This window comes from Furipterus horrens, unplaced genomic scaffold, assembly GCF_987537825.1.
Source record: "Furipterus horrens unplaced genomic scaffold, mFurHor1.1.pri manual_scaffold_11, whole genome shotgun sequence".
Taxonomy (NCBI): domain Eukaryota; kingdom Metazoa; phylum Chordata; class Mammalia; order Chiroptera; family Furipteridae; genus Furipterus; species Furipterus horrens.
Genome location: NW_028327181.1, coordinates 61,656,045 through 61,671,826, shown reverse-complemented (window position 1 = coordinate 61,671,826; position 15,782 = coordinate 61,656,045). Strand labels below are relative to the sequence as shown.

Sequence of the window (15,782 nt, the reverse complement as noted above, 5' to 3'; positions counted from 1 at the left end):
AAGCTGTACAAGGGACTTGGATTTTCTTACCCATACTCATTTGGTTTTCCTGTAAGCCTCAATGGGTGCCTGTGATTAGCCACATTTGACTGATGAAATAGGAACAGGAGGAGTGGACTTAAGTGGTCTTTAAGCTGATTTGGGGCAGGACCTGAGTTCCGTTTTAATATCCAGTAATTCCCTATAAGTATAGATTCCTTTAATTTGCCAATAGTTAGATTTGGGTTTGGATTTTTGCTGTGCTTCCGTTTTGGCAGGTTCCTTCGCAATATGTGGGGCATCTTTGTTCTCACTGGTAAAATGAGTAATCCTGCTCATTTCCTAGATTTGTTGTAAAGATGAACCAGTCAGCATCAAGGACCTTAATTTTGGCTGGCCCTGAAGCTCTATGATGGGGGAACTATTATCTAGTAAAGGGAACGTTAAAGGGTTGTTCTTGCCTTCACCACACAGAGCTCAGATTAAAAGAACCCTTCTCAGAAAGTGACAGGAAAGGACAACCTGAGACAGCCAATCTCAGGAACTAGCTTAGCCTTCAAAAAGTCAAATTCACTGATTCAGGGGGGAGACTGGGCCCTGCTTGCCTTTCTGATAAAGACAGCCCCTTCACCAGATAAACCGTCTTGGTACAGCGACTCCTCGAAGCCAGTAGGGATGACCATGGGCTCTAGTGGAAGAAATGCCTTCACTTAAATCCTTGCTTCAGGCAACAGGTGGAACCATCTTCCCAACAGAAGTCGGACGTGCTGGGTCAAGCTTGGGTTCTCTGCTGGCAGGACTGCCACTGCAGCATTTCAGGAGAATGGGCCTCCTGCAGTTGTAAGCAACAATAGGATACTGCAGTCAACTGCATACCCAGGCCCAGCCCTCATTCCAGCTGTTGCAGGCAGTCATGGTTGCCTTGCGGAATTCAGGCCAGCTTTTGTATCAGTGTGAGCTGCACTCCCTAAGCACCTGCCGCAATTTACCATGGAGGCAGAGCTGGGCTCTCACCTCACCATCTACTCTACCTCTGTGACCTTAGGCTGATTTCAGGTCTCTGACACAGACATGAGGGCTTTCTTTCACAGGGATGGATGGCATGATGAGGGAAGGAGGGAAAGGGCAACCCACAGACACAGGTGTGCTCCAGAGGGGAGAGTGCTCGCAATTCCAACAGTATTCTGACAGCCACCTGCTGACTCTTGCTAAGGGTCTGATTGCAGCCTCACTGACTCCCACATTTTGTGGACTCTTTCCTCCATCACACCTTAGCCCAAACCCATACATACTCAGCAGAAAGGAATGGGGAATCTAGTTGACTCCTGAACAACACGGGTTTGAACTGTACCAGTCCACTTATATGTGGATTTTTTTTCAATAAATACTGTAAATGTCTTGTTTAAATATTTTCCCTCTTGCTTTATTATATAGCATACACTACATGTAACATACAAAATGTGTTAATTGACTGTTACTGGTAAGGCTTAGTCAACAGGTTTTTAGTAAAGTTCCTGGAGTCAAGTTATTTTCAACTGAGGGTGGTGGGTGTTGGCGCTTTTAACCCCCACGTTGTTCAAGGGTCAACTGTAAATAGCTCTTTTGGATTTTTTTCCCCCATGCAGACAAAAAAGCAAAAGTTCTCTGGTCCTCAACCCTTAAGATTCAAATCACCAAGAGGGCCACTTTTCATGTTACAGATTATAGCACTTATTACCTCCACCTGTCAGAGGCCCTCAGAAATTCCAGTTCGAGGCTGGAAAAGGGAGGAACGTATAGTGTTAAATGACTTATCAAAACACTTTCTAATGACTAATGGTCATTGGAGTGAAAGTGGCAGTACACTTCAGGCCTCCACTGAAAGACGGGAAATCATACCCATCAGACTTCAAGGTCCCCACTGTCCTGCCTAGGGAGAGGTCCAGCCAGCTAGGTACCTTCTGGGGGCTGACTGAAGAGTACTTCATGCCTTACAACCCCCACAACATCTGGTCTGCAATAATTGGGTTGGGAGGGCTTCTGAGTGGGATGAATAACGGTGCCCCTCTTAAAAATGAGAATTACTTCCGTTCTAATAAATGAGGCATTAGAAACCACTATGTAAACAAATAGGACAAGATTGAGCTTTTTTTTTTTACTGGTTTATAATAATCTTAAAAACCCCATCATACCCATAAACCACCACAGGTGAGAAGATGAGGGAGATGGAGAATGAATGCTACAGTATGTGGACAGCTTGGGAATCCTGGTATTCCCTAGGGGCAGTGTGGGATGGAGGCAGGGACTGTGGGTAGGAGGCCGGGGTTTGGCCTCTTATTGCTGGTTGGGGGTTGGCTGGCAGAGGGGTGAGGGGCTCAGGGTGAACTAGGAAACATCTCACACCAAAGGCGAGGGCAGTTAGGGGTGGAGGTGGGGTCACAGTACATTTTCCATGCAGATTAGGGGTGAGAGTGAGAGCTTCAGAGACTTGCACCCCCACACAGGAAGAGATGGGTTTGAGGTTTGATTTAAAGCCCCCAAGCTGGTGTCTGGTCCAATTTCCTAAAATGGCAGCTCACCTTTTGGGGAGAGGCATTAGAAAAAAATCACAGCAAAAATATCTGGTTTGAAGCTCAAGCAAGGGGTAAGAGGAGACAGTAGTGCTCTTTCAGTTTAACTCAGAGAAGCAAGAATTGGAAGGGGGCCCTGGGTGAGATGGTGCCCAACGCCTTGGGAGATGGCATCGCACCAGGAGCAACAGGCGCTCCCGAGGGCTCAGGGACAGGGAGGTACCAGTGTTCACAGACGGCAGGAAAACAATTGGGAACAATAAATTAGGACTTCATGTTGCTATCATTTGGCATAACACAATCAGGCTTTTTTTTTTTTCTCTTTTTAAATATAAGGCAACTTGCCAACACATAACTTAAAAACTGGTCTTCAGTCATACTGTTTCAGATCATTAGAGAATTTCTGGCTAAAGAACAGTGGATAGTATATAATAAACAAAACCCAAAACCTTAAATAAGAAAATCAGCTCACATTCCCTAGAGACAAGAGGAGAAGGTAAGGGCTTATTTGGTTAAAAAAAAAGGGGGGGGGCACACAAGGCCCAAGTATGCATCTTTAACAGAAGGGTGCAAAAATTACAACAATGCATAATTTAAGTTTAAAATTATGGAAAAGTTCATATTTCTAGCCAACTAACTGTCACTTGGGAATGAGATGCATGGAGCATGGAGTGAGTACGAGTGAAGGATGGGCACAGGGCAGGAGGGGCTGTTTCCAATGAACGCCCATCTTCAGCTGTTAGAACCATGCTCATTTGGTAAAGGAAGAATTCAAAGAGCTTAAGGCTTTGTGTTTTTCTTTCTCATCAAACTGAGGGGCTCCAAAAGGAGGTGTCTAGAGGGTGAATGTACCTGTGGGGCCACTCACACACAATGCTACTCAAACCCAAACTACATTCATACAGAAACATGACATTTAAAACTTACAGTGTAGAGCAATATTCTTAGCCAGTGTAGAGAACCAAAATGTTTTTTTGTTGTTTTTTTGGGGGTGGGGGTGGGGGTTTAATTCCAAACTCCAATGTGATCATCCCTTACCTAATTCCTCAAATAAGATCAGTTTTGTTTTCCTTGTTTTTTTGGAGGAGGGTGGGGGATGAGGGCAGCAGGTGAATTAGAAGAGGCAGCAGTGAGAAAGGGATCTTGGGTGTGCTGGACGGTCACTGCATTTCTCTAGGATTGGCAAGAGGAGTCAGGAACCAAGATACCAGCACAAAGACACCTTTTCCCCTACGTCTTAAGACTGTGGCTAAGTGCGTGCAGGATGCCTTTGAGAAGTGTGGCACTGGCAGCAAGTTGCCGTGGAATCAATGTAGATGTAAAACAGAGCCTCGAGAAATGCAGAGGGGCTAAGAGGAGAGGAAGACTGATCAGTTTTGAAGTCTGGGGTGAATAAAGAATTAGCTTGGGAAGTCTGTGGCTTCTTAGCCCCAGATAGAGACAGACAGGGAGAGGTCTAGCTTAGGGGGCTGGGCACCTCACCTAGTGCCCTTTCCTTAGCCCGCCGCAGTCCTAAGGAAAAGGAAGAGCAGGAAAAGACAGAAGATGGCTGGTGGGAAATGCAGGAGGAGGGAGAGGGAGAGGGATGAGCATGGCATAGAACTGATAGGCAGGCAGCTAAGAAAAAAAGCCTGGGATTGGGATTAGGTCCTAACATAAACCCAAAAGCCTGGTGGAGGGGACAGAATGAGGGCACAGAAGATACCCCTCTGTTCTCAGTTAGACCCCACCGAATTCCCTTTCTTGGACATCTAAGAATGATCACATTGGAGCAATAAAACTTTGAAACTATCCAATTACTCAAAGTTAAGACTAAACCTAGGAGGGGGCTGTGATGTGTGGCTTGCAGGGGGCACCGGGCTACCTATCTATACCCAGGGTGCTGAACATGAAGACTTCGACTATCTGTGGGGTCAGGGGCTCGGCTGCCAGGGGCTCGGTGAGCCTTGCTCAGCATGGCCAGGCTCTGTTCTCGGAAGCAGGCCTGCTGGAAATCCCCACTCAGGTAATCCACTGTTTGCATCAAGCTGTTCTGGCTTGCCACTGGACCGCCCCCGGTCCCTGCTCGGTAGTGGGCCCCAGCAGCTGCCACACAGTCGAGGGGTGCACCCGTGGGCTGCCCACCGTGGAACGGCATGGTGAGGTCCTGAGACCCCGAGCTGTCGCTATTAGGAGTGGGCAGAATGTTGTTCCACAGGGGTTGGAAGAAGTGACCATTGGGGTAGGCCAGTGGGGCTGCCAGGCCGTTGACTGGTGGGGATGGGGTTGGCTTCTCCAAGGGTGGCTTCAGATGGAAAGACTGTGCCAGGCAGAGTTCCTGCGGGTAGGCAGGGGCCTTGCCCACAAAGCCAGGCCCTGCCAACTCACGTCCTGTTGCATGTTTGCCTGTTAGGCCAGGGGCTGGAGTCCCACCAGCCTCACTGCACATCTGTTGTAGGTGGGCCAGCTGATGCTGGTTCCAGGTGACTGGCTTGAGGTCGCTAGAGTAGCCAGTGGGGGCTCGAGAGATGCCCGTGGGCAGGTTGACAGGGCCTGCAGCAGGCAATGCGGCTGTGACCGCATGGGTGTGCTCCATGGGATTGACCACACATGAAGGCATTGGTGTGGGGACGCTGTGGGTCGACACCCGGGTGCTTGCATTGATGAGCAGACTGCGACTAATGGGGCTGGGGTTGGCGATCTGGCCCTCACACACTGAGGTAGTGCTGATGCCTGCCCTCGTCTGGCAAAACTGGTTGATCTGGTGCACAATGCTGCTCAGGTCCGGGGGCTGGCTGTGCTGCAGGGTGGCCGCCATTGAAAGGGGGATAGTTGAGGTAGACACGGTCACATTCGGGGGGGCATCTGAGTCTGGCATCTTCCGGCCTCCATGCAACAAGGGATTTGGGGGGTGCTGGAGACCTTGGTGAGACAGACCCTGAGGGTGGACCAAGCCCTGGGGTTGGGCCATGGGCTGAGAGTGGCCCAGGCCCTGAGGCTGCTGGAGGCTCTGAGGGTGGGACAGCGCCTGGGGCGGCGGGATACCCTGAGGGTGCTGCAGCGTCTGGGGAGGGGCGTGGGCCAGGGCCTGTGCATGCTGCAGGGCCTGCTGGCGGGCCAGAGCCTGGGCCTGGGGGTGGGCTAAAGTGCTGGGTGCCACAGTAGCGTAGGGTGCCACTGGGGGGTTCATGATGGCCTCAGGGAGCAACCGAGCTCGGGTGCCGTCAAAGTCCTTGAGTATGCTTTTGGCTGGCACTTTGACAATGGCAAGCAGGCCTGCCTTGGTGGCAGCCTGAGTCGGGTAGGGGCTGTAGCGCTGGGCTGATGTGTCGAGGCCGTTCACAGTACGACGAACGTGCTTCCGCTGGGGAACCTTCACACTGTTGGGGAAGATTTTTATAGTCAGTGGGTTGTTTGCGACCTTCTTAGCATACGCGTCCAATTCGGCTGGGGTAGGATAGTGAGCAGTTCTCATTTTCTGTGTAGTGTCCCCTAGAGAGAGAGAAGGGGAAGGAGAGCAAAGAAGGAGAGGGAGCTCATCAGTGCCAAGCCAACCAGCGCTTCTAGATCCCCCTTCTGAGGGCCTGAGGAGGAAGAGGTAGGGCTAACTAAGTTGTCATCCCTGGTCTTCGTTTCAAACCCAGCCTCTGGCCCCACAATGACAGCAATGCTAACATTTAGTCACTGCTTATAATGGGCCAGGTCTTATGCTAAGTGACAGGCTATCTCAGCAAATACTTGCTCCTGCTTTAGGAAACAGGTACTATGATGATTATTATCTTACAAAGGATGTCACTGAAGGTAGGAACAGCAGAGCAACTTTCTAAAGTCCAGTATCTGGCAGAGCCAGAACTTGGTCAATTCTCAACAGAGGTAATCAAGAGTTGTTCTCTCTCCAAGTCCTTACCAGTCCATGCTGGCCTGGGGGTTGATGGCTCTAAGCAGAGCTGCTTGTCAGGGCCCTCAGTCCCTTCCCCCAGGACATCCTGGTTAAGAGGCACCCAGAGCGACTACTCTTCAGTCTGCAGTGGCACCGAGGCATCAGCTTTCTCCTCTGCCTTGGCAGCTGGGGCGTCATGCTCACTGGGTGGGCATTCTGGCACTGTACACAGGATGCTGCTTTTTCAGGAGCAGAGCGATAAGCTGCCAACACCCTCCCCCACCCTCATGTCACAAGTTCACTTCTGTTTACAGCTTACTCTCAGCCTGACTGGGTGAAGATCAAAAAGCTTTATTTATTTCCTTGGGGGGGGGTGACAATAATGACAGGGCAGCAGGGAAGGAATTTGAGAAGAAAGGATTCAGAGAATCTTTAAGCCCTGAGAGCCAAAAATAGTCTGTATTGGCCCATGTCAGCTGTCACTTTCCAAAATGAAAGAGGAAAAACCTGCCTTCCTTTGGAGACTGCGGAAATACCCACTCAATGCGTCTCATTAATGTTAACAGTCTCTTTGTTCCGTCTCCAGTTGCCTCCCATCGGGCACGATGGGGGGGGTCGGGGGGGGGGGGGACTCCAGCGGATGTTGTGCTTCCAGTCAAAAAGGAAAAGGTTCTGAGAACAGAGCTCTCTCAGGATGCCAGGCTCCTGCGAGCAGTCTCCGCTCCGTTATCCCTCTCTCTGAGGGAGGGTGTCCCCTGAGTATACACAGAAGGTGTTTACTAAAGGCTTGCTGAGTAAGTACACAAACTGCCCAAAGCAGAAGGAAAGGGGCTTGGCTGGGAACCTAGGCTCAGCTAACTGACTCCCTACCTACTTCCTCCCCTTGCAGAAGGTAGCCATATAGACCAGGGACTAAGCTGGCTGAATGCTCAGCTTGTGGCTTCAGCTGGCTTGGCTCAAGAAGACCCCGTTTCAGAGTCATGTCACTGGGCGTCAACCGGAATAGAAGCAGGCTAGTGAGTATGTTAGAAGGAAGAGGGCAGAACTGCCATCCTTTGGAGACACTGCTGGTTAGCTGGCAGCGACTGCTTAGAAACTGCTGCTCTTGGAAGCAGGAAAAGAAAGCTCAGGTTTAGGACGGGCAGAGAGACTCAGGTCCATGTTAAACAAGGCAGAACTTAGCAGAAAGGGTAAAGAAAGGAAAAGGTTTGTGCTTTTAAATACTGGAACAATGCCTTGAATTTAATAGACAGGCACACATATTTAAGGGTCTACTTTATTTACAGAGTACAGAATGAATGCTCTACCCATAACTGAAATGTCCGAAAGGTGACAGATTTGAAGAAGGTCTTTTTATTTACTGATTTTTAGAGAGGAAGGGAGGGAGAGAGAGAGAAACATCAATTTGTTGTTCCACCCATTTAGACACTCACTGGTTGATTCTTGTATGTGTCCTGACTGGGGACTGAACCCACAACCTTGGCACATCAGGACAACACTCCAACCAGCTGAACTACCGGGCAGGGGCTGAAGAAGGTCTTAAAACCATGTGATGATAACAACTGTGGGTAGGAAGGAAGAGGGAGGCAAAGAGGCCCAGAGATCTTCCCCACTCACTCGTAGCACTAGCTGGTGAGGAGGGCTGAAGCTCTGAGAACAGAGTCTGGGTTCTGCTTTTATAAGTCACCATCCTCTAATGGGCTTCAGTTTTCATAAAGAGGAACCATTTTCTGACCTTTCTTATATTTTCCTGGACAAGAAGATACAAAAAAAGTCTAGAATCACTGAGAGAGAGTCCCTAAACTCAAGGTACAAGAATTCCATTAGAAGCTGCCCCGGTCAGCCACTACTTAGGTGCCTGTCTGACTGGCCAGTGCCTAAGCTCAGTGCCTTACCCAAAGCAGACGCGCAGTGAGAACTTGGTAAATGCCATCAGTATAGGTACCGCTTGACTGAACAAACGGTGCTGAGGAATGGGAGTCCAAAGCTGCTGGGTTTTAGTTCAGACAGGAAGTAAAGGTCTACTCCTGGGTTTTCCTCCATGTTAGTGGGTTTTTCCCTTTGGAAGCTAAGTTAGGGAGAGGGATGCAGTAGCTTGTTGAATAACAAAGTTCCTATGTTCCAAGTGAGTACCAACGGTCAGGTTTTCTCTAGCAGAGGCGGAAGGGAGTTTGGCCTCATTCAGACTTGAGTATGAAATGGAACACTTATACTGGTTAGTTCTTTTTGTCCTGCCTCCACTGATGTTGACAGCGACGATGAGGGTAGTCAAACAAAGGAATCAGAATCAAAGGGAAGTAATGCTGGGATGGGAGGGCGGACACATGCCACAGTATTTTTGTTAAGGAAGAATCTCAAGGATGAGATGAGTATATTGAACAAGAGGCCACGTTCTGGGATTTTAACATCACCCACTTCATATAGCAGACTTAAGCCCAACTCTTACAAGAAGTTAAATTTTCTCAACACATTTTTTTTTTTTTTTTTTTTTTTTTAGAGAAAGGAAGGGAGGGAGAAAGAAAGGGAGAAAAACATTGATGTGTGAGAAACGTGGATCTGTTGCCTCACGCATGACCCCAACTGGGGACCTGGCCCACAACCCAGGCATGTGCTCCAACCAAGAATCGAACCAGGGCTCAACACTTCTTTATCTCAGTCCCCACACATAGACATCCTGGAGCCTTTCTTTCTTCTGTAACATCTTCCCTTAAGTGCACAACTAACACAGATAACACAGCTTTGTACGTAACTTACTTAAATATCGAATACCAGGCCTGGCCAAGTAGCTCAGCTGGTTAGAGCATTGTCCCCAGTCAGGGCACATATAAGAAGCAACCAATGAATGGATAAATAAGTGGCACAACAAATTGATGCTTCTCTCTCTCTCTCTCTCCAAGATTAAAAAAAATAAATATTGAATACCAGTGGTATTTGAGACATTAATTGAGACATGACGCAGTATAAAGAACAGGGAATATGTGGTCAGGTGAAACAAGAGATCTAGATTCAAGTACTGGCTTTAGTATCTAACAACCCAGTCACAGTCATTCCTCATTTATAAAAAGGAATGATACCTGCTGTCCTACTTAACAGAATTTCTAAGATCAAGAGATGCAGAGAACGGGAAAACACTCTGTGGACAGGAACAATGGTTATCAATATTATTTAAGGATAGCAGTTTTGCCTGAGTCTGCCCACAAATAGGACAAAGTAACCTGACAAAGGAAGCCCCAACTGCAGGACACCCTGGATCTGAGCCTGAGAATTAAATGTAGCAAAGCACTGCTGTCTATTCCAGGGGCTGGGGGAGAAATCTGCCTGAATCCAGGCTTCCCCACCGGGATCTCCCTGTGTATCCTTCTATTTTGCAGGTCAGACAACATGGGTGGCATATGCAGAAGGAACCTGTATCTATAGGTGGAGAGTCACATGCAGTGTTTCTAATGCAAGCTTTGGAGTCTGACCTGAGTGTGAGTTCTAGGCCAGTCACTGAACCGTGATGTGACGCTGGCAAGTGGTAAACATTCTGTGCCTCATCCTTAAAAGAAAGATAAGAGAGTCTCCCATATGGAGTTACTGAGGAATGAATGAGAACATGAATAAAAATACTTAAGATAGTGTCTGGCACATGGTAAGCACTCAACAAATGTAGGCTAATATTTCTGATATTTCTGAGTTTATTCAATCATTGGGCCAATTCATCATTTCCAGACCCTTCCACTAGGGGGCAGATAGGCATACTAAGAAGCAGCAAAAGAATTCTGACATTTGTCGCAGGCCCCAAGTCTACAATAAGAGGTCAAAACTGTTATCTAAAAGATGATTAGGGAACCAAGATCTTTTGGTCATTTCAACCACCTTCCCAGAAATATTTATTGAGCCACTACTACATATCTGACTGTGAACTGAGGAAATACAAGCAGAGGCTTGGGGTTAATAAAGAAAAAATGTTCAAAACACATTTTATGGAGGAATTAGGAGAAGACAGGTCAGAGGAAAACTAATTTTCAAGTACAGAGTTCCAAAATGGCTAGGACTCTTAAAGCAAGTGACATCATGGAATGTATAATGTAGAAAAGCTCTAGGAGGGCATCCTCCTAACCCAAACTGTGGTCCTCTACCAAGTATAAGACCCACCCCAAGCCAAGATGTTCTTTAATCCAGCCTGCCATATGGCAAGTTACACATTTAGGATGGGAAATGCATTACATCTTCCTACACACAGAGAAAAGGAAAGAGAGAAGAGAAAATGTGAAGTTAGAAGGAATCAATCCTGGGAGTCTGTACACACGCTCAAGCCTTGGGAGAAGTGATTAGCCAGGTGACTTCCAGTGCTGGGCCAAAAAGCCACACTGCCCATCTCCTGACCCCTGATCCATTTCTCCTGCCTTGAGCTAACTCTTACAATATAAAGTACAGTAAGCTATAAACATCTGTATCTCATCCCCACCCCACCAGTTACCACACTGGGTGTTGGGGGCAGGGAAAGGCTGAATTGCAAAGTCACAAAACTGGTTTTAAGGTCTTTATAACTAGTAGCCTTGGGTTCTAAGCTTTTGCTGCTGTTTCCTAAAGGAGATACAGCTTATGCTCCATCTCACCTTAACTGTAAATGTTTAACACCAACAGCTGTAAGTCATATAATAAGATCTTTCTTTTTCTTATATATTTTGGGAGAGAAGAAACAAGCAAGCTTAAAAATACCAACAGGATTTCTCTTCTGCAAAAGTGTGAATTTAGTTAAGGATAGTAACAGGGGGAGTCAAAGGGATTCAAAGACAGCAACCCCCAAATGGCCAGGTGAGTCTGAAACCAAGAAAGAAGGATATCTCAATTCTCAAATTAAGACTGGGGACAGTGGTTAGCAGAGGCTACTTAGGAGCTGCTTTGGGGGGAAAGGGAGGGGAGATCCAATGTCAGCATCCAAGATAAAGCTGCCAATTTGCCTCTCCTCCCACATGGCTCATCCCTTGACATCACATCTCTGGGTGAAGCTGTCAGTGTGTTAAGGAATCTAGAAGACAGTGAGTTTCTCTTTGTCATCTTACTGCATACTTCCAAAAATACTCCCTTTCCAGTTGTATCCCTGGAAGCCCAGAACCAGGACCAGTGTAGTTAGCATGTAGATTTGGGTGGCCAGGGAGCATATACACCTTTGTCACCTAGTCATTGCTCATTAAGAGAAAGGCTAGGGGGAAAGCTGGTACAGCGGGGTTTGCCTACTGTGTCAGGAAGCTGCAGAAGGAAGACTGTCACCTTCGGCTTTGCCATTACACAAGTTGGATTCATTGGCCAAATCCCAGAACTAGCCAGGCTCTCCCTCAAAGAAAGGAAGTCAGAAGCTAGATCATTTTTAACTTCTGAAGATGATCTAACAGCAGGGGCTGGTAAACTACAGCCTGTGGGCTAAAATCCAGCTACTGTTTTTACAAAAAGTTTCATTGGAACACAGTCACAACATTGTTTATAAATTGTCTATGGCTGCCTTTGCCCTACAACAGCAGAGCTGAGTAGATGCAACAGAAACCATGGCCCACGAAGCCTAAAACCTTGCCAAACCCTGTCATAAAGGATTCAGGTAAGATGCTGAAGCACCTTTTCTATTAAAAGGTAAGCCTAGATGCTTCACTGACTTCCCCTTTTTGCCCTGAAAGTCTATTCCAAATTTAGGGCCATTTTAATACTTAAAGATACTGTACATGGTAATGAGCCAGGAATAGAATCTTTTCCTTGTGCATCAGGCATTGCAAAGGTAGAAGACAGCAATCTGGGAAAGAATGAATCATAAAGCCCCAATGCCAGGCAGTTTAAGATGGGAATCCAACAGACAGTTCTCAAAAGCTCAATCTTGTGGGAAGTATATTAGCAGGAATATGCCCAGAAAAACCGAGAAAGCTAGCTCATTTTCCCTCTGAAGGTGAAAGCTTCTTTACTTGCTGTGAACTGAGGTCACTGGCTCAGAAGGCAGACAGCAATGCCAAAGGGAACTGTCTGTTTCCATGGTAGGTAGTGCTCAGAGTTCAAAACAGAACAGTGTAAACAGTTTGTTTCAGAGGATATACAGTAAGTAATCTGGACTGTGCATTTTCATTTAATTCCTTAAGGGGGCTCAAATTGAGAAACCTTTTTGAAGGGTGATTATATACATACATTTATATACACACATATCCTGTAAAACTCCTTATAGCTTTGTTGCTCAACAAATAGCTATCAGCAACAGGATGCTATGCACTGGGAAATTCTAGTACTTTAGAGGATCTCATTGATCAGAGGAGTGTCTCATGTTGTTGACAAGTTTTTGCAACTGCTTTCTTCTGTCTGTACTACAGAATGTCCTGAAGGTACCGAAATCCATGGTCAGTGTAACCCTCTGAAACAGCCCAAATGTATAGACAAAGAAAAAGAATCACATCCTTCCCTGGGACCTAGATTACTTACATTTCTGAAGTCCAGTGTTCATCTGCGTGTGAGAAAGAAGCTGAAAGGACAGGTCACCTGGCCCTGGCAGACAGGCTAGCATGGCAGACCGGCATCAACACAACAGGAGGCAGTCACTCACACTGCAACGAACAAAAAAACAAGGTCATGGAACACAAGGCAACTCACTCAAGGAAGAAACCAGGGACATCTGATATGAGCAGCACAGGCCCAAGTTTAGATAGATAAGCAATTTAATTAACAGCATGTTGGCTGAAAATATATTTGTGTTTTTATCTGTAGCAACAATTTGCTCCCAACTATTACTAAGAGTAAAATGATATTTCAGTCAGCACAGATGAATGGGTAGGGAAAATAAAAACTAAAAAATACCTATCCACACAATTAAATGAAAAACACAGGTGCATCTGTAAGATCTTCCATGCTCATAAGCTCTTTGCCTCTCCCTATCATTGGCGTTTGGAAAGGCCCTTGGCCATGCGGCTGCCAGATAAATGGCACGCTGGCTATCATCTGTGCCCCAGCCAACGAAGGAGCAGAAAAGCTAGGGCACATTCTAACTGAGGTAAAGGGGAAAATGATTTCTCCCTGAAAATAGAACAGTGTTCCTGAGGAGAGCTGGCCTGCATAGTGCCTGGCTTAGTCTATTTACAGGGCTGGTTGGGGATCAGGAAGTCAGGCATCTACAGAGGCAGTATAGTGTATGAGTTGCAAAGGCACCACAGAGTTTCACTTGTGATACTCTGGTAATCTGAATTCACTTTTAAAAGAAAGAAGAAGCAAAGCATCCTAGGAGGCAAAATTAACTACTGTTAAAGCAAATTCTGTTTTTAAGTTTCTGGGGATTCACCTTTCCTATTTTCTGTCACACAATCAAACCTCCTGGATACCACCCCCACCGTGAAACTGTATTGCACCCAAAGGAAATCATGGAAGTAGTAGGCTGCCAGAAGCCCTCTTTGGGTAGGTGATCCTGATATTATGTCAAGATGGCATGGTTTCATTGGTACTGTCTACCAACAAGATATATTGAGGTGGCCCTGGCTGGTGTGGTTCAGTGAATTGAGTGCAGGCTTGTGAACCAAAGGGTCACTGATTTGATTCCCAGTCACGGCACATTCCTGGGTTGCAGGCCAGGTCTCCAGTTGGAGGCCTCATGAGAGGCAACCACACAATGATGATTTCTCCCTCTCTTTCTCCCTCCCTTCCCCTCTCTTTAACCTTGTCAACAATGCCAAGCAAACTCCCTGTATACCAAAGACCAAGCTTTTCCCAAAAAAGTATAATGTACTAAAATACATGAAATTCCTTTCTCATAATGCGAAATCCAGATATCAAGGTAGCATGTTAAGGCTTTACATCACAACAAAAGAGCGGGGGGAATGCTCAAATGTTAAAGCTCACAAAACCGTTCTTTCTCTCGGAGGGCCCTCTCAGGTATGTGAAATGACCTTGTCATGATGAGTATCAGAGAGCTCCGGCTTGTAAGTCCAGGTAACTGAAAAGATACTTTGTAAAAGAGGCTGCTCAAACTGTAGCTAAGAGAGCAACTGCAGAAAGAACTAAAGATTGGGGGGGGGTGGGGAGCAATGGGGGAAAATTAGGACAGCTGTAATAAAACAATTAAAAAAACAAAACAAAACTGATGATTGAATGCCTCAACGAGAACAGAGCTCCGAAAGTTCTGGCACAGAATCAGTCTTTTTAGGTCTCTGGTGGGTGGGCCAGCAGAATGAACACAATGTGTCAACTGCAGCACCTCAAGAATAAAAAGTCTTCTAATGGGGTCAAATGGCTGAGGTGCAGTTTAGAATCCCATCCCTTGTGAATACTGATCTCTATTTAATAACCTTTCCCTATGGTCCTAATATAGCTGAGAGCAAACTCCAAGGAAAGGAAGGGGATTAACAAATATTGGAGCCTAATATTGTGAAATGGGCTGTATGAGGGGCTTTAGTGATGTTTTCTTAATTAGGTCTCACAAACCTTTCTTAGAGATAGGTAATAATTTCATCTGTCATCTCATCATTTCTAGCAAGGACTCTACTACAACAGCTTTCTAAATGATCTCTCTGTTGCCCCCTTTCCTCCATAACCCCATCTATTCTCTACACAGAAGCCAGTGTAATTTATTTTTTTTAATTGGAAATCTTATCATCTCAAAAATCTCCAAAGACTTCCCATGTCACTTAGAATAAAATACTGCCCTGGTCAGGTAGCTGAACTGGTTAGAGTCGTCCTCCTAATATATGTCAAGGTTGCAGGTTCAATCCCTGGTCAGGACACACACAAGAATCAACCAATGAATGAATGCATAAGTAAGTAGAACAACAAATTGATGTTTCTCTCACTCTCTCTAAAAGCAATAAAAATAATATATATATATATATAAAGAACAGTCCTGGCTGGTGTGGCTCAGTGGATTGAGCACTGGCCTGCAAACCGAAAGGTCGCTGGTTTGATTCCCAGTCAGGGCACACGCCTGGGTTGCAGGCCAGGTCCCCGGTTGGGGGTATGCGAGAGGCAACCAATTGATGTTTCTCTCCCTTTCCCCTCCTCTCTAAAAATAAATAAAACCTTTTTTTTTTAAAGGTTAGGAATCTACTTATACTAAGGAAGCCTTCAAGCTCTTTGCCTGATTTCACTAAAGTCAAGAATCAGATTCTGCTAGGACAAGAACAGCAGGGAATGTGTCAAGGTGATGAGGGCTGTGATGGAACAGGAAGAAAGCAATTTCCTTCCACAACCCATCCCAGAAAGCAGGGATATACAGTATAAAGCACTTCTCCCAAGGCCTAGCAGCTGAGCACAAGCCTTTTATTTTAAAACTTCAAACCACCCACATATTTTGATAGCCATCTGGCTTTTCTTAAACATAAATTCCAATATAATTTTACAGCTGATACTTCCAGAAGCACAGTTAGACCCAGAAATCAACACTAGTACTAACTTCTGAA

At 46.3% G+C, this 15,782-nt stretch overlaps 1 protein-coding gene across 2 annotated transcripts in view; it reads right to left on the bottom strand.

The window, feature by feature from the left end:
- Positions 1 to 4,255: 4,255 nt before the first annotated feature.
- The window catches only part of FAM222B (family with sequence similarity 222 member B), a 59,387-nt gene continuing 47,860 nt past the window's right edge, over positions 4,256 to 15,782 (bottom strand). For both annotated transcript variants that reach the window (XM_090291679.1, XM_090291680.1), the window contains exons 2-3: positions 12,826 to 12,947; positions 4,256 to 5,999 (exon numbers count right to left, since the gene is read on the bottom strand). In XM_090291679.1, the coding sequence (XP_090147805.1) occupies positions 4,393 to 5,999; positions 12,826 to 12,907 (1,689 nt within the window). In that variant the 5' untranslated portion in view covers positions 12,908 to 12,947 and the 3' untranslated portion in view covers positions 4,256 to 4,392. The remainder of the gene's footprint in view (positions 6,000 to 12,825; positions 12,948 to 15,782) is intronic.